General features: G+C 33.7%; 1 protein-coding gene across 1 annotated transcript; it reads right to left on the bottom strand.

The window, feature by feature from the left end:
• Positions 1-8,018: 8,018 nt before the first annotated feature.
• Positions 8,019-13,553, bottom strand: LOC131032116 (uncharacterized). The gene is made up of 4 exons (XM_057963044.2): positions 13,050-13,553; positions 12,349-12,605; positions 9,042-9,493; positions 8,019-8,473 (listed from the first exon to the last, which is right to left on the bottom strand). Exons 1-4 carry the CDS (start codon positions 13,154-13,156, stop codon positions 8,216-8,218), a joined length of 1,074 nt encoding a protein of 357 aa, XP_057819027.1. The 5' UTR covers positions 13,157-13,553; the 3' UTR covers positions 8,019-8,215.
• Positions 13,554-21,094: the final 7,541 nt, after the last annotated feature.

Consider the following 21,094-nt stretch of genomic DNA (forward strand, 5'->3'; position numbering starts at 1 on the left):
TCAGGGCTCTTCCTAATCAAATCAAAAATTCATCAATAGATCTCACGCCCTGTACGAACAATATGGAATAATATCATTGTTATGGCGAAATCAACTTGTTCTATTCACTTTCTCCACCAAACTTTATAAAGATTTCTACTCTCTCTTTCCTATGGTTGTCCAAGCCTATATAAACCTTTTCCAACATCCATAACCAACTTTTGAATAGTTAGGACCATTGGAGAAGTAGTTGGCATCCTACCGGCAACTTTGAAAAGTTGCTTGACAACAAATGCAACATTTTTCAACTTAGGACAAAATGGAAACACATCCAAGGTCATTATTTATCAGTTTTAGACTTCAAACACCCCAGACAACATCTTAGACATACTAACATTAAAAATCCAAATTCCAAGCCTCCATGGCCTAATAGACCTCTAGGTTTATATACTCACCTAAGAGATTATTGACCATACAAATAGGCATTCAATTACATCAAGGGTGATCATTGATCCAACCCATTATTACATCACAAATGAACATGTAGACACCACCATGTGCTTGAAAATAGAGGTGTAGTAGAAGGTGCTCTGCACCAATCCGGTATTGCATTCTAAAATGAAGCATGTATCAATAAAGTATCATTTCTTGAGGGAGAAAGTTAGTGATGAGGAAGTCAGATTGGAATATGTATCTACAAAGGATCAGATTGCAGATATTTTCACTAAGCCTTTGCCTGTAGATACATTTGTCTATTTGAGAGATAAGTTAGGGGTCTCTGCCTCTCTTGATGAGAACTAGATGCATGAAGTTGCATCAATTCAGTGGATTTCAGGGCCTTATCTCTTTATCTAGGTTGATGAATTGGTGTTGCTACTCAGTTGGAGTAGTCATTGTGTGATTTTGATGATCAATTGTGCGTATATCCTAAGGGGGAGATTGTTCTTCTTAGAAGGTGAGTTATTGGGGGAGAGAAGTATAATCTGTATTTTGTCTTTGGCATTGTTGTCAAAGGGGGAGAGAAGCATGTGAAAAACTCCTTTATCTTTGAAGCTTTGTGTGCGTGATCTCAGGGGGATTTTTTTACAGATTGTTGGTTCATTCCTTTACATTGACCATTTTTCACATTCATATGTTGCCATCAATGCCAAAGTGGGAGATTGTTGGATATTGTTGTTGCTAGGATATGTTGTTGTCATTGATGTCAACATATTCCTGTGTTCTAGTGTTGCAGAAAGTTGTCTGGTGATCTGGTGTTTGCATTGAGTTGATATAGTTGGTTTATCTATTTGGGATGTTGGAATACTTCAATCCTTATTGGTTTCAGTGATCTGGAAGTTTACTTGATCATATCTGAAGAAGTTGAGAAATACAACTTCAGAGATCCCAAGAACACTTGCAAACAAAATACCTGTCACAAGAGAAGAATGGAGGTAAAAAACAATAATGGATCTGAAGAAAAAGATTATCATTTAAAGAGGGAATGAAAAAAGAAATACAATACAATCCTTATAAAAGGAGATTGTGCAACCCTAAATGAGAATGTATTTAATAATTAAAATAGTTATTAAATACATAGAGTGCATAACTAAGAGAATCTTAAGAAGGAATAAAAGATGACTTAATTAAACTAATTAAGTAAATTACCTTTTACTTTAACACCCCCTTTAAGATGAGCTTAGGGAGAAGTTGCAAACTAAATTCATGAAAGCAAATGCAACTACATGATGAAAGAAAATTTGGGTCCTTACAATAAAGCCTGATGAGGTACCCAATCACAACCAAATCTCTATAAATCGGAGAAATAGAGAAAACCACGTGGGCAAAACTCTACTCCAAAAAAGAGATGGAAAAAGCATGCTAAAAAAAACATGAAGGAAGGAAGGCCTCAATGAGACCCCCCAAGGAAAACTTCCTTCACCCCAAGCACAGAGCGCAACTGAAGGTAGCGCGGAGATGCGAAAATTTTAGTGAAGATGTCAGCAACCTGTTCCTCTGTAGGTATGTACTCCAAGATGAGAAAGCCATCCCGAATCAACTATCTGATGAAGTGCATGTGAATCTCAATGTGTTTAGTCCTCTGATGCTCCACTAGGTTGTAGGAAGTATGAATGGCACTCTGATTGTCAAACCAAAGAATAGTGGGACTATTAGGAGGGAACCCAAACTCAGTCATCAACTGTCGAAGCCATAAAACCTCCTGACTAGCTAATACTGTTTCTCGGCACTCAACCTTTCTAGATGATAATGCAATAGCAGACTGCTTCTTGCAAGACCATGTGATTGGGCCATAACCAAGGGGAAAAAAAAAGCCAGAAGTAGACTTATGATCATGAGCATCACCAGCCCAATCTGAGTCAATGAAGCCAACAATGTGAGAGGATCCTGAAGTATAGTGAATGCCAAACTGTGTAGTGCCCTAAATGTACCTCAAAATACATTTGGCAGCTCACCAATGACTCTCATGGGGATCATGGGAGAACCTAGAGACAAGACCAACCACAAATGAAAGATTGGGGCATGCATATTTCAAGTACAACAAACTGCCTATATAAGGTAGGATCCACGGAAGATGTAGAACAAGTGGCAGACAAAACAACACCTGACTGAAATGGTGTGGGTGCAGGCTTGCAATCAAGCATGTCAAATCTATGAAGCATATCAAGAGCATACTTCTGCTGAAGTATGAAAATCCCATCGGAAGATTGAATAACTTGTAGGCCCAAAAAATAATGCTGAAGTCCAAGATCTGTCATCTCAAACTGCTCCATCAAATCTCTCTGAATATCCTAAATCAAGGAGGACGAGCTACTGGTAATGATGAGATCCAAGAGTATTCTCAGTGGTACTAGCCTCAAATGAAAATTTTTGGGTCAAAGCTATAGCCATTGTTTGCTAAATGGTATAGAAACCTCCTACATCAATGCTTGTTGATAAGATACCCATGTGGATATTTTATTAAGTAAAAATCCTTCATTAATACATCTCAAAGTATTTGGTTGTGAATCTTATGCTCATATTTTGAGTGAGAAGAGATCAAAGTTGGAGAACAAGGCTATTAATTGTATCTTTATCATCTATGGTGTTGAAGTAAAAGAGTACAGGATTTGAGATCTGTTGATTCAAATGGTTCTCTATAGTAGAAGTGCTATTTTCAAAGAGATGAAACCTTCAACAGTTAAACTACAATTAGATAAAGAAGAGGTGAAAAGGGAAGTATTTCAAGTTCCTCCTACCCCTAAAAAAGGGGAACCAAAAACTATAGGTAGACCTTATGATTATGAGAGCTCAAGTAGCTCTAAAAGTTAAGAGAAAGAAGAATAACCTCAACCGAAACCTTTGAGGGTCTACAAGAATTAGGCAACAACCAGATAGGTTTGGTTATTCAATGTTAGATTATAGTTGTATTTTTCTTTGACTACTAACACTAATGAGCCTAAGACTATTAGAGAAGCTATGGGTATGAATGGTGCATATTCCTAGATGAAAGTCATAGATGAAGATATGATTTCTTTGAAGAAGAATAATATATGGGATTTGGTACCTTTTTCTGAAGGATGTAATCCTATGGGATGTAAATGGGGTTTTAAGGAAAAATTTGGTCTTGATGGTAGTGTCAACTAAGAAATATAAACCACAATTGGTCATAAAGGGGTTTTCTCTCCCATTGAGAAGATGACATATATTTGGTTCTTGTTATCACTTGCTACAACTTATAACTAGGAAATCAAGTAGATGGATGTGAAGAAAACATTCCTTCATGGTGATTTGAAGGAAGAAATCTATATGTCATAGCCAGAGCATTTTGTAGTATAAGGTAAAGAGAATCTAGTTTACAAGTTGAAAAAATCATTTTATGGTCTAAAACAATCTCTTAGGATGTGGTACCAAAAGTTTGATACCTATGTGTTGAGTTTGGTATTTTAAATATCTAAATGCGATCATTGTGTTTATTTCAAAACTGATAATGATCGCATTCTCATTATTTCATTATATGTGGATGATATGTTACTCTTTGGGAATGGATCATTGATTTCTAACTTGAAGTCTCAGATATCAGCATAGTTCAAAATGAAATATTCAAGTGTAGCTAGGCACATTCTAGGAATGGAGATCAAAAGAGACAAAACTAATAGAAATATTTGGTTAAGAAGAGTATGCAAATTCATTATTGGAGAGATTAAATACAATATCTTGTAGATCCATGACAATTCATGTTGCACAAGAAACAAATTTATATAGGTAGTATTGTCCAAAATCTCCTACTGAGGTGGAAGACATGGCCAGTGTACTATATTGGAGTGTTGTTTGTAGTCTTATTTATGTGATGAGATGTACTAGACTAGACATTGCCCAAGCAATGGAAGTCTTGAGTCAATATATGGTTGATCCTACATGGACGCATTGGGATGTAATGAAGAGAGTGTCTATATATTTGAGGGGTACTTATTATTCCTTGCATTTTCATGGTTATCGTATTGGACCTCAAAATTTCATGAGTAGTTGTGGATATGTGGATTTGGATTGGGTAGGTGATATTGATAGTAGGATATCCACCAATGGTTATGTTTTCACCATTTTTGATGGTGCTATTAGTTGGATGAGTAAGTGATAAGTTGTACTTGCTTTGTCCATGATAGTAGTGAAGTATATGGTAGCTACTTATTCTTGTAATGAAGCCATTTTTCTTACAAATTGTGTTTTGATATTAGGATTTATGTACATATAATTACTATATGTTGTGACACCTAGATTGTTATTTGCTTAGAAATTGTGTTTTGATATTAGGATTGATGTACAGATAATTACTATATGTTGTAACACCTAGATTGTTATTTGCTTAGTATAAATCCAAGTTTCCATTTCAGAACAAAGCACATTGATTTTAAGTTTCATTTTGTTCAAGATATGGAGGGTAGGAAGGTAAAATTAGAAAAGCTTGACACTTTAATGAATTTCAAGAAAATATAATTATGTGGTTTCCTGATTGCAGGGAAATGTTGCAGAAGAGATATACCACTAACATTGGGAGTGTTGCAGATATCAAAGATATACCCGGAAGGGGGAGAACTATTTTGAGAGTTATGGTTTGAAGTGTTGTTCCCTTTGTCCTTGATGTCAAAGGGGGAGAGATTTACAATTGGAGAATTAGTTGTTGATTGGTGGTACAAGTGTTTCCATCAATGGCAAAGGGTGATATTGTTGGTAGTTTATATTGTGTTGTCATTGATGTCACATTTGTATGTATTGATGACAAATGTGAACTATAAGAGGAAGTTGTCAGTTGTGTTTGTCATTGGTATTACCATCAACGTGAGTTTGAGTCTTGATGATCATATCTTTCACTAATGACAAAGTTTTGAGATAGTGAATGTGTGTTGTGTTCTCCATGATATTGGTTGCTTTATTTAGTGGTTCAAGGACAATTTTAGGATCAAGAGATCTTATTCATTTCAGTTCATCTTTTCTTTGTGCTTTCTAGAAGACAATGAGCCCCTTTTGGCAGCTTGTGCAAATTTGTATCTTGCCCTAAGATCGTGTGTCTCAGCCTACAAATCCATTGTATCTTGCCCAAAGGTTGTGCACCTTAGCTTGCAAGTCCAAATCAAGCACAATGAGCTTCCTTGGCCTTGTGCCTGACATATTTTATTTAGTTATTCATATAGTGAGTGTGATTCTCACCATGGTTTTTCCCATATTGAGTTTTCTACGTGAAAATATGGTGTTCATGTGTTCATGTGTTTGTTGCTTCATCTTTCATTGGTGTTTAGTTGGTTAAAGATAATTGATTGAAAAAGTTTAAGGATTTGTTCAATATTGATTCACCCGCCCCCCCCCTCCGTTTTGTGGTGTGTTCAACACTTCAAATATCTTATCTTATTTCTTATCTACATCTTCCTCCTCCAACTCTACTCTCTAGATGTTTCATTGTCTAGGAGAGAAGTACACACACTACTCACCTCTTGGTCTTATAATTATTGGTACTCTCATTCTATCCCATTCAATGAAGTAACTTGTATGTTGTCTTGGGACATAGTAGCTTCAAGGATGTCAACCAAATTATCAGGCAATCCTTCATCTACTATCAGGAATGTAGTTGCTGAAGAAACGAGAAGATCTTGAGATAACTAATAAATTATGAAATATTGTGGTAAAGAAATAGGATCATCAAAAAAGTATGGCAAAGGGGATGGTAGAAATGTTTGTTGATTAGACATGCATTGGAGCACTAATTGGTAAAAAATATTGTGAAGAGACAACAAAAGAAATTAGAGAAGGTGAAGTGGAAAAGGAAGAATAAATGGTAATAATAAAGATGGATGCAATTGAAAGAATTGGAACATCTCCAATTATAGTGGGATCAATATATATATGGAATGTTGGGGAGGGATTGAAGTAGTGGTTGGTGGAGAAGTTGTAGGAGATGGAGTATTTGCAATAGAGTGTGCTCTCATCCTTTCATATGTCTTTGCCTTTCTTATCCCTTTTAGATTTTTGTCCATTTTCTCCTTTACATGGCTCAAGTTTACAATGTACCTAAGTTAATGTCTCCTTTTAAACAATATTTTAAAGTGTACTAGACAAGCTTTGATAATGTCCCATTTCAAATGATATTTACAAGTTTAATATGCACCCTTAGTTAATGTCCCATTTTAAGTGATATTTAAAGACTCTAAACAAAAATAATTACATATGTTCCCAACCTCATTAATGTTTCCTAGTGACCCACTCCATGAATATTAGGTATGAAAGCTAATTAACTATCTATAAATAATTACATTTTAATATACCTTAGAATATCCAAGGTGAATAACATATCTATGTTGTTGAAACAAGGTAAATTGCTACAAATTTTAATCCTTAAAATAACATGTATATATGGTTTTTATTAATGTAACATTATATTACTCAATAAGAGATTATATGGAAGAAATTAGAAAAAAACCATGATAAATAAACATATAACACCAAATGTATGTGGAAAAAAGTTGTATAGGAAGAAAATTTACTATCAAAGATAAGCATAAGTATGGATTAATATTCAACACAAAAGAATAGATGAAACACACTTAATCTCTTCAACTTGATAGGATTATGGCAACACATTTACTTGTGAAATTTCTATAAAATTCACTACCCTAAGACCTAATTATGTTTTAAAATCTAAATGTATTCATTTGAGCATTAATTTACATATGATTATCACTTAGAATCCTAGAGCATTAAAGGAGCATTCAATAAGAACGTTTTTAATTGCACATCCTTGATCACTTGCACAATTTCTTACAACCTACCAACAATTACCAGGGTTATAGTACCATCATTCAAGGTGGTTGAATGAGGAGAGTATGAACCCTCTCAACTAAACAATCTCCATAAAGTATTTATAAAAACTAGCAATCCTTAAGCATAAAATACAATAGATATCAGAAGAAAATAAATCACGAAAGTCGACACTATGCTAGATCTGAATTATACTTCAAAGATTAGATTGATGTGGTATAAGATCTACCTATAGCAATAAAATTGACTTTAGAAGGTCCTAGGTTTGTGTGGGATTCCAAATAATTGACACATCAAATATACCTTTTTTTCTTGATACCCAAGTAAATGAGTTCTATGTTGCATCAAATTCTTTCATCATAGTTCTAAGAGCTAAGCTACGTGTCATTATCCCATCACATTTAATTTCCTAATTTATCACTTATTATTCTAATAGCTACCCAACTCTATTATTTATTTTGATTATATATTTATTAACATTATTTAATTAAATAGTCTAGATAGCTTCTTACGAAAATGATATTTTTCTTTACAAAATGTTATTATAGGGAATCGCTGGCCTAATTTTTTGAGCATTGAATAGTTTAATTTATGTTTACACTTTTGTTCATTCACAAATAATGGTTTCTAGTTTTTATAGTGTAACTAATTTTTTATTTTTATTTGTGCTTTATAAAAATGCATTGTGTGATGTGCAATCAAAATATTTAGATATAAACACTATTCTTGAGAAAATAAATAAAGCAAAGAGCATCTACAATCTAACGCACCAATTATATTGAATCTAGAAAACTAATGCTTTACAATTGAGAAGAAAAAGTATTCTTGGTTACATTTTCAACATGAAAAAATACTATTTAATTTTCAAGCAACACTCTAGCATGTCTCTGAATTCCCACAAGAAAAAATATTAATAATAAGTGAATAATCTAACTTGTCTTTTTAGGAAACTTTATGCTTTAAGGCCAAAGCCTTTGCGAGTATAACTAACAAACAAGTCTCTGGATATAAGCATGCCAATTAAGCGGTTACAAAATGTCCCAAAGGGTAGTTGTGTAACCGCTGTGTCCCTACCTAAGCTTATTGTGGCAACATCTGGCGATGCTTTATAAGTGCTCAATTTTGATTCATTTGGATTTTTAGAGAGCTTCTTTATATTCTCTGCAATCAATTGTGCATGCAATGTTGCACTTCTTCCTTGCTTCAATTCCTGTACCATCCAACATTATTTTAAGTTTTAGTTAGTTAATGAAGCACAATACTATGATAAAGAAATACTTTTTTGAGTGGATGGTGTAATATAGGGTTATTAATGAGACAAATATTTTAGGAGGAGGAAATTTCAACTAAGTATTCTTAAACAATAAACCATTCAATGGTTAAAGGTAAATTTCTACCAATAAAAATAGGACAATTATTAAATATTTGTAGGCATGTACCAATGTACAATCAATATTGACTATTTCGCCATTGAACTATGTGTTGTTATACTAAAGTGGTCCATGCTTGAAGTAGAGCCAAATATTTTACCATTTAAAAATACAATCCCATAAATTTTTAAGCAAAAATATGATTTAAATACATGAAAGAATAGATATTTGAGTAAAGATAAGTAGAATATTATCAATCCACTTATCATATTTGATAGTAAAGTTCAACTTTACCACTCAATCACATCTAGAGAAATAATTAATAATTGGGTCTTGTTTAAACTTCGATTAAACAAATAAATAAAAATAAAAATAAATAAATATACTATCTTATTATAATGATCTTACCTTAACATTAACAATATCCCCCGCTGCAAAGACATTTGTTGTTCCTTCAACTCGTAGAGATTTATCCACCTTGATTTGGCCTCGTTCATCCACAACATCCCCAAACATGGAATCCTTCAACCATGAGGACCCCAACTTCTGACCTGTACAGAGAAAATGACAATCTGCAATGATGGTCTTCCCACTATTTGTGGTGAAGCTTGTTGTTGTCTCTGAAATGTTGCTCAAGTCAATACGTTCATTAAGATGCACCTCCACATTCTTTCCCTTCAACCAAGTGAGAGATTTTTGAGATGCCTTCTCTCCCAAAATATCATGGAGTCTAGGACGAGAGTGGAGGAGAATAACTTTTTTTTCTGGAAAGTCTGCTATTATCTCTCCAGCCAACTCCACTCCAGCAGCTCCTCCTCCAATGATTAGAATTGTCTTAGCATCCTTAATCTTCTTGTTTTCTGTCAATCCAAGATAAAGAATAAAAATTATCAACCTTTAAACCCAATTTATCTATTTTAAGTATACATATTTCTATCTAAAAACACTTTAAAATTAATGTTACTATAGCTAAATTAAGTATATGCATCAAATAAATTGCATTATGATAGGAATAGGCTATACGAGTAAAAAAAATTAAAAGTGAATATAATGCAACAATAAAATGAATATTAAATACGTGAATGGATATGTTAATTCAAGTTCTATTCTTAAATTGAAATATGTATAAAAGAACTTCTAAAAATAAAAAATATATATTTAAAAAACTTTGATCCTAAATTTAAAATAACAATTTATAAAGATAATATTTACATGCTACAAAAATATCATAATGCTTATCCTTCTAACATAAAATTATTTTTAAAAAATCACTACATGGAATGGTTGAGGGTGTACAAGCTTGCCATACTCATATATATTAGCTTAAATCATGATATTAAATATTAAAGTAAAAATATATATTTTTAATAAAAAGAATTCATAAATATTCAAATTATCCATCCATTTTATCATGAAATGGATGGACAAGTGTTGTCACTAGAATATTGTAAGTATAATTAAGGATATATAATCAGAAGTATTCCAAGGGTTGGAATGAACAAATAGTATATTTAACACTTATACAATAAGGTCATTCACTCTTCATTGAATTTCTTACACTTCCAAGACATATTTTATTTTATCTCACCACACCCACTTGATCCCTATTTTGGATAGTCAAGGAGCTAGAAAATGGTAACTTTGAGTTTGATAAAACTCACACGTTCATGAAGGTGGTGTGTAGATACATTTCTAAGATTGAGAGAGAAAAAACAATCCCAATTCAAATGCAATAAGTGTCATGATTAGCCTTAGATGGAAGACAAATTTCATATTGGTGATACAATTTAGGTCTACTTGAGAAAGGAGAGATAGCAAACACCTATACAAAATTGAAACCTCTATGGTATGGTCTACTTAGATCATAGAGTAGGTGATGTAAAATTATTTTAATTTAAAATTCCCAAAGTATATATGAAGATATTTTTTATGTAATATTGGGTGGTTATGATTATTTGAATCATTTGTGTTGGATGAAAAGCTAGAGGGATAATTCTTTTTTCATTAGATAAAAAAGAGATGCATGAATTAGAGGGTGATGTCATTCTTGATAAGAATGTAAGGTGAACTGGGCAAGGAAAACATAAAAAAATGATTATTGGTGAAATATCGAGTTATTAAATAAGGTGAAGTGCATCTCATGAAGATATGGTAAAGGAGTTGTTACAATGTGTCTTGAGACTTTTTGGGACCAAAAACCTCTTGGTCAAGGAGAAATGATCTAAAAATTGGTTGCATGTTTGGATCAAATATTGTTCTATAATTGAACACAAGTTACATTAAGTGTACTTTCAACAAAGAGGACAACAAGATGAATCCAAGAGTATTTTGTATTGCTATAAGTCCACTTGTAGCAAAGAGAGTCCCTTTAACACTATTACAGTTAAATTAGTAATATGTTGTAAGTCATTTGAAATGAATATTCTTTTAAAGCCATTTTATTTAAGTGCTTTGTGTAGAGCAAAAACATTGGTTTAAGGGACATTGTGAGATAGAGAACCATGGGACCCACCTTGGGAAGTTGAGTAACACTTCGTTATTCCATAGCTTGCACCAAGAAGCCCTGTGTGTGTGTGTGGACAAGTAATTTAGTAATATTTTCACATATTGAATTTTATTAACCCACTTTTCCCGCATACACTTTGTATTGCTTTCAATAATGTTACGAATGCTAGGAGTTTCAATTGTTAATTTATGGTTGGTGTTTGATTCTAATAGCTTGTTGGTGGTGGTCTGAAATAACATCATGGAGTCTTAGAACCAATTATCCATTTATATGCTTTCAATGCAAGTCAATTCTAGTCAATCCTACATGTTAGATGTTGTTAAGGTGAAGGGTTTTCAACAAGACTATTTTGTTTCTTATTAGCATTTAGGTGACATTTATTGGTCATGTTTTGTATGGTTAAGTAGGGTTATCTTATGCCAACAAATCGTTATATGGGTTGAGAAATTATTAACCATTGGAGGCAATAATTGTTGGTATTTCCTATAGTAGGCAACACTTTCCTTCCATACTAACTACTATTGGGCTTGAGAAGACACTCATTTAGGTGGCAATGTGGATGAATGGGTAGTATGACAATTACAAGAGTACAATCATTCCCTTTTCAATGTGATTGTCCATCTCCCCCCTTTATGTTATGTGGCTACGAAAGGAACAAAAAATAAACAATGATGGGATATTGAATCCATACCCTTCCTAAAAAATTTCACCCCTTTTTTGGAATTTCTCTAGATAAATCTTTGCATCATGTGATCTATAATTTTCTTGTGAATGTGCTAAATTAATTGCTTTCTCATACTTGTTATTTGAATTCCATATTGATGCAAGTGACCTAATCCATTCAAGAGTATTTGCTAAGAGTTGTGAGGAAGAGTTGATCTAAGAGTCCATATTTGATGTGTCATTAGAGTTTAAAAACCTAACAGTTTGCGTGAGGATGATCATGTGACCATGAACTTGTCTCTTTCCAATTTAAAACTCAAAATTGAAATTTGATCGGCTTACCCCCTTCACCCTCCATCAAGCTAACTAAACACACTTTTCACATTACTTGATGCTATATGCTAGTATTTTAAAAATATTTAATGAATTCATTCTAATGATCACCCAAAACAAAAGAAAACTTTAAAGCAGTCTCCCAAACTAGGGAATTTATCAATCTTTCTGCCCATGTAATCAACCAAACATGGTAGTTAATGGGTAGCTTACCTGCTTGAATTTGTTTCTCTCTCTCAGTTCTTGTAGAAGGGCCAGTATGAGGAGTCCCAGAGGCAATCACCAGAAAATCATACTTTACTTCTTCCCCTGAAGCAGTTACAACCGCCTCCTCTGTCATGCCCGTCACAGTTGACACAATAAGCTTCACCTTCTTCAAATATTCGCTGTGCAGAAACACAGATTTCTCCGCAAACCTTGGCTCCACCATACACCTTAGTTTCGCATATGGTACTTCAAAATACTCCTTCCTGTCATCAAATCAAACCCATTTCAAATTCTCCTTATAACGAAACAAAAATTTACAGAGATCAGAAAAACCAAAAAATTAGAGATTTTCTTGATATACCCTTTTTATCATTCTGATGCATTCTCCTTCTAATGAAACAGAAATTTACAGAGATAAAAAAAAGGCAAAAAATTGAAGATTTTCTTGATATACCCTTTTTAATCATTCTGATGATGGAAATATTGAAACATTGATGCAAATAAGCATACACAGTCTAATCCATTATAGATTATGAAAAACTAATTATCTTAAAATCAGAAAAACTCAAAACCTTCATGACATGAGGCATTTTAAAATAATCCTTCTGTAATCAAATAAAATCCATTTCAAATTCTCCTTCTAACAAGACAAAATTTACAAAAAAAATCAGAAAAAATCAGAAAAACCAGAGACTTCCATGACATACGGATCTATAAGCGTGACGTCAGCGTGGTCTTCCAAGGCCTTGGCAGCGTTGGCCCCTGCAACTCCGCCTCCCACAATAACCACCCTCTTCTTCTGCACTGCCGCCATGACGGATATTCACTGTGTATGTACTTCTTACCCTAATTTTACTGTGTATATGCAAATCCAGGCTCGTATATTCACTGTGTATGTACTTGTCCGAATATTTACTGTGTACATGCAAATTCAGGCTCGTATATACACTGTGTATGTACTTCTTGTCCTAATATACTGTGTATATGCAAATCCAGGCTTGCAATCGCTAAACACTAATTGAATTGTACGACTCTTGGGTTATGCTCTGGAAATCTTAGGTCTTTATAGAGATGTAAATTTTTTTAAGTTGAAATGTTAAGCCGAGTCTCCAATCAAATGGAGATCTAAAATCGAAATTGCGGACCAGGTATTGCGCCTCCAATTTTGAATTCCGAACGAGAAAAAACGCAATTGAACTCTCTGCACGCAAACAAAACAGGAAAAGTAGTGTTGGGTAAATTAAGATTAGTTTTCAGTGGGCCCACTCCTACCTAGTATTTTGAGAGAACTTTAAAACCACAATTACTACCCTCTTCTTCTGTACAGCTGCCATGACAGATAGGTCTGTATTCACTGTATATACTTCCTAGCGTGTACATATTCACTGTGTATACTCCAATGGGCGAGTGAAGTGACAGGCTGGCATGGTCGGTGGTATGAATCCTACTTGGTATTCTAGATGGTCAGAGCCCCATTAAATCAACTCACCGTTAAGACTTGAATGACGCTATTTCCGCCATTCCTGACAAAATCGTGCAGACGTGTGTTGGGCAGCTTACATAATATGGCATATAGGCATAACGCATATGGTAAATCGAGTAACCCAGGCAGGATGCATACGTTAAATTGTGTAAACTTGTGTTTGCACCAATCAATATTTTCTCCTTTGGATTTTTAGATTAAGTTTTGGTTGAATTTTTTAAAATCTATTTTTTAGAGACTTTGCATTAGACGCGTTATTTTGACGAGTTGTATGATGAGTCGTGTTTTCAAATCTTAGTTGTAGATAGTTAAGTGTCCATTTTACATTTCTAAAAAAACGAAGGTCTTATGATATTCCATGTGACGGCTACATGTTGACGAAGTTAGCCCTAACGACTATTGGTCCCTCTCCCCTAGTCACCAATTGGAAGAAGTCTCAAACAAGCTTTCAAATGAGTTCATTTCATATATCTAGGGAAGAGTATCAATAGTCGTTATAGTTTGATACATTGGATTTCCAAGGTTTTTTATTTGTCTTCGTTATAGTTTGATATATTGAATTTCAATTTTTTTTTGGTTGTCTTCATATAGACTCAACTACTTATGTGCGCAAGGGTCAAACAGTGGTCATTCCAAAATGTCATCTGAAACATACCCTATTGCCCCACTTTGACAAACAAAAAATTTGCACAGTTGATCCAATACTTATACACAAATGCCCTAATAATTGTACAATTTTGTTACCAATAAAGTTGTCTCGATCCCATAGACTGTTTAGTCTCGTGGATGTCATTAAAATGATTCATTCATTCATTCAATAAAATTGCACAATCGATATTAATTACTAACTTTTTATCTAACTATTGGATATACCAATGGGCAACTATTGGGTCACTAGATGATTTTTTAGTGGGCTTTTAGATAGTGAAATCCAATGAATGGTAATTGTAACATAGGCAATAACTAGGCCCCTTGTGGTATTGTCCTATGGTCCTTGTACATTCCAAATATATCATAAAAAGAGCTAAAGAGGAACAACTAAATATTTTAAAAGAGTCGAAGAGTGAAATTAAAAATAAATACTTGATTTAAGAAGAGAAATAGAAAATATAAAAAAAATTGTTCATATGTAAAAATCTCCAATATTATTATTAGTTATAAAATAATTTGAAATATATTTGTTAGTTGGAGTTGACATTCGACATATTGATAAAAAGAGCTATAGAAGAACAAATAAATATTTGAAAAGAGGTAAAAATAAAAACTTGATTTATTCAAAATTAATATTATTATACTTCGTTTTATGCAAATAAATTTAATCATCTTTAGAATAAAATAAATGATTTAAAATGGAAATATATATTAATATTAAAGATTTGACTAAATTCAAAGCTATAAGATTTCCACAATCCATTCAAATCTTGTATGCAGTTTCTAGAATTGATTGTGTGCGCAACTTTTAACCATCAATGTTTTGAATCTCACTTTGTGATTCATCATCAGGATGCAAGAGAGTTTAAGGAGTTGAAAGATTCATCATCATCTTTCAACTTCTTAAACTCTCTTGCATCCTAATGATGAATCATAGAGTGTGATTCAAAACGTTGATGGTTAAAAAGTGCTCACACAATCAATTCCATAAACTGGATACAAGATTTGACTAAATTTTTAAAGATTTGTTATATTATATTGAAATATAACATTTTTTATATTAAATACATTATTATTTTTTATTAATTAAAAAAGATAAGTCTAACTTTATTCCAAAACCACTTTTGAGAAAGGAAAATAAGAAAATACGATATTATTTACATTTCATAAAATATTTAAATTACTATTTTTTTCATGTTTATTAATAATATTAACTACAATAATAATATGGATTAACACAAATATGCATATAAATGCCACATTCAATTTTGATATTATTACTGGTTAAATTATTTAAAGTTTTATTGATTTTTATATTGATTGATAAGATATCGTAACATGGATTTTAATGAATATATTATTTATATTATTTAATAATAAAAATAACATTAAGTTTAACAACATGTATGATTATGTGAGGTGATCATAACAACATTTATCACATCAAATAATTAAATTGAAGAGTATACAATTAAATTCATCTTATGAGAAGGATACAAATGAGGTCAAGTTCAAGACAAACAAGGCCAAGTTCAAATTCTTTTGAATAGTTGCAGCTTTCATCACCTAAAAGGAAAGGGAGATCGGCTAGAAGAGATCCAGATCCTTCTCCATCAAGGAGGACATAATCTACCCCTCCTAATCTTAGATCTTCCTCCTTGGTTGCTTCAGTTTCAATATTTAGTAGCTCAAATCAACCAGTAAATCCTCCAAGGAACCCACCTTTTAATCCAATGGCTCATAATCAACCAAGAGTTCAACCTTTTATGCCTTTTAATTAGGGTAGCCCTTTGAATCTTGTACAACATGATGACATGCCTGTAGCAGCCCTGTAAAGCTTGCCATTCTTCACTAGAGAGGATCAAATTACACCTACAGAGCACATCAGAGGTGTAGCCTCCTTGTGTGGAGTCCAGAATATCATGCAAGAAAATGTTGCAATGAGGTTGCTTGCAGCCTCTTTCAAAGGAAAAACACTCCAGTAGTTTAGAGGCTTGTCAATTGGCTCTATTGATAGTTGGGATCAATTGGGTGATCCTCTTTGCAAGCATTTCAAAGATAAATCAAACCATCTATCATTGGTGGAGCATCTCAATGCCATTAAGAAATCTCCACATGAGTACATGATGGATTTCAACTTTTGTTTCGAGAAGACTTAGAACAAAATACTTGTTACGATAAGACCCTCTCCTGAACATGCTTTCTTATACTATCTCGAAGCTTTTAATAGTGGTATCTTAGTAATGATTCAATCCATGGGTGGTACAACCTTACCACAAGCCTTTGATATTGCTATTAGAGATGAAAATAGCCTAATTCAAGCTGATAAAATAGCACCAAGGCCTCCAATGCCTATTTTTCCAAATTTACAACCATCTATTCTATTGCAAATACCTCCTATAGTTGTTGTCCCTACCGTTCTAGCACTAAGTTATCAAGCTACACCCTAAGAGAAAGTTGTCCCAAATCAATTCCAAGATCTATCAGAGATAAAAGGCTTGTTAAAGACTTTGGGTAATGATGTAGTGAATATCAAGAAGCAAGTAGCCCAAAATCCTAAACCTTATCAAGCTCCATATTAGTCTAATATGCCACATTACCAAGCTAATCCTTAGAACCAAAGGAGAAATTATAATGCAAGACCTTCTCATCCATAAAATCCTAATGTTGCTAGCTTTTCAAAAGAGATTGTACCTATGCAAAATAATATGGCACAAGATTGTGATTGGTGTTACCCATGTAACCAACCACACAATCAAGCCACCTGTTCTAATGCAATGCAAGCTCAGGCTCTTATGGTTCAAAATAATGCTATGTCTTTTCAAGACGTAGGATGAGTAACTAATGATGAATAGTGCAATCCTGATATGACTTTAGTGAATTGGCAAGGTGAAGAATTTTGTGGGGTTAATCACCCATAGGGACAAAAGAAGTCTTATACTCCTATAGCAACCAACACAAGGTCAAAAAAAGGGTTATAGACATTGGATAGCAAGCTGATAAGAGTCAACAACAACCTAATACAAGCCAACATCAAGCTGATAAAGGAAAAAAATAGGCTTCTACAAGCCAATAAGCCAACACAAGACCTCTACCTACTCAAAATATTCAAACCTTGCCAAGAGGGAAGGTTGTAGCAAGCGAAGATCAACCTAAAGCTCAACCATGACCAGTTCAAACACAGTTAGGACAACAAAAGGTTAGTGCTCCTATTTTTTACATTGTTGATTCAATGAAGAAAGCTATTGCAGCCATGTCAATGCTAGATGCTTTGCATATCCTTGGAAAAAAAGATTTATTGCAAGAGGCCTTAGCCAATATGCCATTGTCAGATGAGCCTCCTAAAGATCAGCCCAAAGTTGTCCTTAAAAATGATTCCAAAGTAAAGAATGATCAACCTACCCAAGTAGTTAAACCACCTCCATTTTATGTGACTTTGATTTTTGGCCAACACCTAGTCCATAAATACATGATTGATCCAGAAGCAAGCAACTCTGTGATACCCAAACAACTAGATAATAAACTTGGTTTGTCTTATGAACCTATTTCCAAAGGAGTTGTCCAATTAGATGGAACAAAAATAAGCACAGTTGGTGTGATTAGAAATCTTGGTCTTACCCTGCATGCATGCCCAAATTTTGTAATCCCACGAGATATCCATGTTATAGACCTACCACCATTCTTTGCCATGTGCTTTCTAGATATTTTATTGCAAAGTTGGGAGGATGCCTTTCTTCAGATTGGTCACACATGCTTTTTAGAACAAGGTATGGCACCAAGGTCACTATAAAATCATAACCATTGGCAAATGATCATATCGAACCTTATAATCCTAACCCTATAAATTCAAATCTTTCCATTCATGATCATGAAGAACTACCTGCTATCCAAGATCCAAATACACCCATAGAAGGCATACCTAATCTCATTTTGGATGAGTGGGAAATTGAGAACCATGAGGTAGACCCTTTTAGTCACATGGATGCACTAGATCTAGGGATCTATATGATTCATGAACAAGATGCTGCTATAAATAACTTGGTAAAAGATGAAGATCAATAAAGTGAGCAGCATTCTAATGAACTTTGGAAATTGTATTATGATGGTTCTAGAAGAAAAGTGGGTATAGGTGGTGGTACAATGCTTATTTCTCCAAGTGGTGAGTGTAGACACCTTAAATTCATTATTTCTCATTTAAATAAATACATTTTAATATATTATTTATTTAATAAATTAAGGATCCTTTAAAGACAATATTAAGAACTCTCAATCCAAAATTCAGAATTTTTGGAGCACATTTGCATTTTCCATGATTTTTTTATGATTTTTCATAAAAAAATAATTTTGAGAGCAAATTAGCGATTTTTTCGGATTTTCTTACATTTTTGGAAATCACTCAAAATTATACACAGGTTCTGTTCTTTGTGATTTTAATTTTGATGCAAAATCATTTCCAAAAAATCGGATCTTTGAAAATTGGGGTTTGACATTATTTTGCTCATGTCTCACAAATTGCTTAGAAAGTTTGCAGGAATTTTTTTATTCAGGTTTGGAAGGTCATCGGGAGTGTCAAGTAAAAATTTCATATTTTTTGGATTAATTTTGCATTTTATATGAATTTTTTATTATTTTTCATAAAAAATTAATTTTTGGAGCAAATTAGCAAATTTTTTGGATTTTCTTACATTTTTGGAAATATTTTGAAATTTTACAGGTGGTATTTTTTTATGATGAATCAGATCTTTGAATTGATCAATAAAACGCATTGTTGAAGGCCTCTATTTCACAAAGTTTTTTGGATCTAAAATTTACCTAACTTGTGTGCTTGCAGGAAGGGGTGATCATTTGAAACAATCCAAACTACTAATAAATCTTTGTTGTAGGACCTTGACAAGGATTTTCTTTTGATCTTTATTGTGCCTTGTTTTCATAGATTATCAAACACTTCAATTGGTGCACTAAAATTGAACCAGTGTCTTTTGTGTCTTGGGCAATAGGCTCTTTTTGTTTAATCTTTAGAGGGCTTGTCTCCCTGTGTGGTCATTAGGACTACTAGTGAGGAGAGAACGACCCAAGTGGTAGCGAGGAAAAGCCATCCTTTTCTGAACCACTATAAACAACTGTATTCATGGTGAAAACAATGGATAACATGTGTTGATTAGTTCATACCAACACTATGTCTCCCCATAAACCCGTTTGATCAAATTTATTTGATCAGTTGTAGGCTGTAACCCCTACCGGCTGGGAGTTTTTTGTATTTACAGAGCTGAAAGTGTCGCATGTATGGCCACACGAGCGAATGTCCTTACTAGCACCTTTTTGTTTTAGAAGCCAAAATCCTTCTAGTTGTTTGGGCAAGAGGTCGGACCTCTGGAGCGGCCCACACACATACAGTTCTTAGTAGAGATACAAAGTTTTCCACGGGGAGTTTTTGTGGGGATTGATGCTTGTCTGCCCTGAGAAGTGAGTGCTGAGGGTGGAGCCAGTGGGGTCAAGTATCTAAGTATCCGCTCTGAATTGCGTAGCCTCATGTGGGATCAACAACTTTTGTCTTGGCCAACCATAAGAATTGTGCTTGTCTTATTTTGAACTATCAAACATTCAAGACCAAACATCAAAACATTGTGTCTTTTGTGTCTTCAAATGCATGCAAAATAATTTTACATCAAACAACACACTTTTCTTTGAGTCATTTTTGAGTCTAAACATTTGCAAACATTGAGTCTTCATCAACATTGTGTCCTCTTGTCATGGAAATACAGTCAAAATTTCAGATTGGGTCACAACAAAACAACTTCACAAATTAGAAAAATTTACAGTCCAACAAACAAGAGCAATCAGTTTCAGACTTCTTGAGCTTCCTAAGATATCTCTTCAGGTTTTCATCTAGAATTCAACCTGTCTTTGGGTCTCACAAAGTCCATCATTGCTTTACACCTTACATTACATACACATTTGTCTAAAATTGAGTCAAAAGGTTACTTGCTTGTCCTCATCATACTTTGTCAACATATTACATACAACAACATTTTGCTAAGTGGTCCCTCATCAAGGTCTATCACCTTTGGGTCTCATTTGGTCTTACTTAGAGTCAAGGTCAACTTACCTCATCAAGAGAAACTATCATCTCTTTGGAAGTCACACCTACTCTACTATATACATACTTGATCTTACACTTTGGACATTGCAAGTACACTTCAAATTCATTTACATTCCATCCAACTCTTGGTCTTTCATATCTTTCCATTTTCATTTAGTCTCACACATCTTGGTCAATACCTAGTTCATGGTTGAAACCCGTTCTCAAAAACATAGGAGAGGAGCTAAAGAGGCTCAATAGTCTACAAACATGAGTTCTTATGAGTATGACAATGATATCTTCTTCAATTTTGATCATACCACATTACCTAACATGGATGCTTATAGAAACATTCCAAATCTTGAGAACATGGACAATACAAACAACAATGATACACACAATGACAATACGGACAACATTTCAATACATTCAACAGAAGTGGAAGACTCCATTATGGATCCTCGTTTCAATCAATTGGTTGAGGAAATAATGAGGAGAGATAGACAATACTTCTTACAAGTGATGGCACAAAGTGGAGC

Source organism: Cryptomeria japonica, chromosome 4 (assembly GCF_030272615.1).
Source record: "Cryptomeria japonica chromosome 4, Sugi_1.0, whole genome shotgun sequence".
Lineage (NCBI taxonomy): Eukaryota > Viridiplantae > Streptophyta > Pinopsida > Cupressales > Cupressaceae > Cryptomeria > Cryptomeria japonica.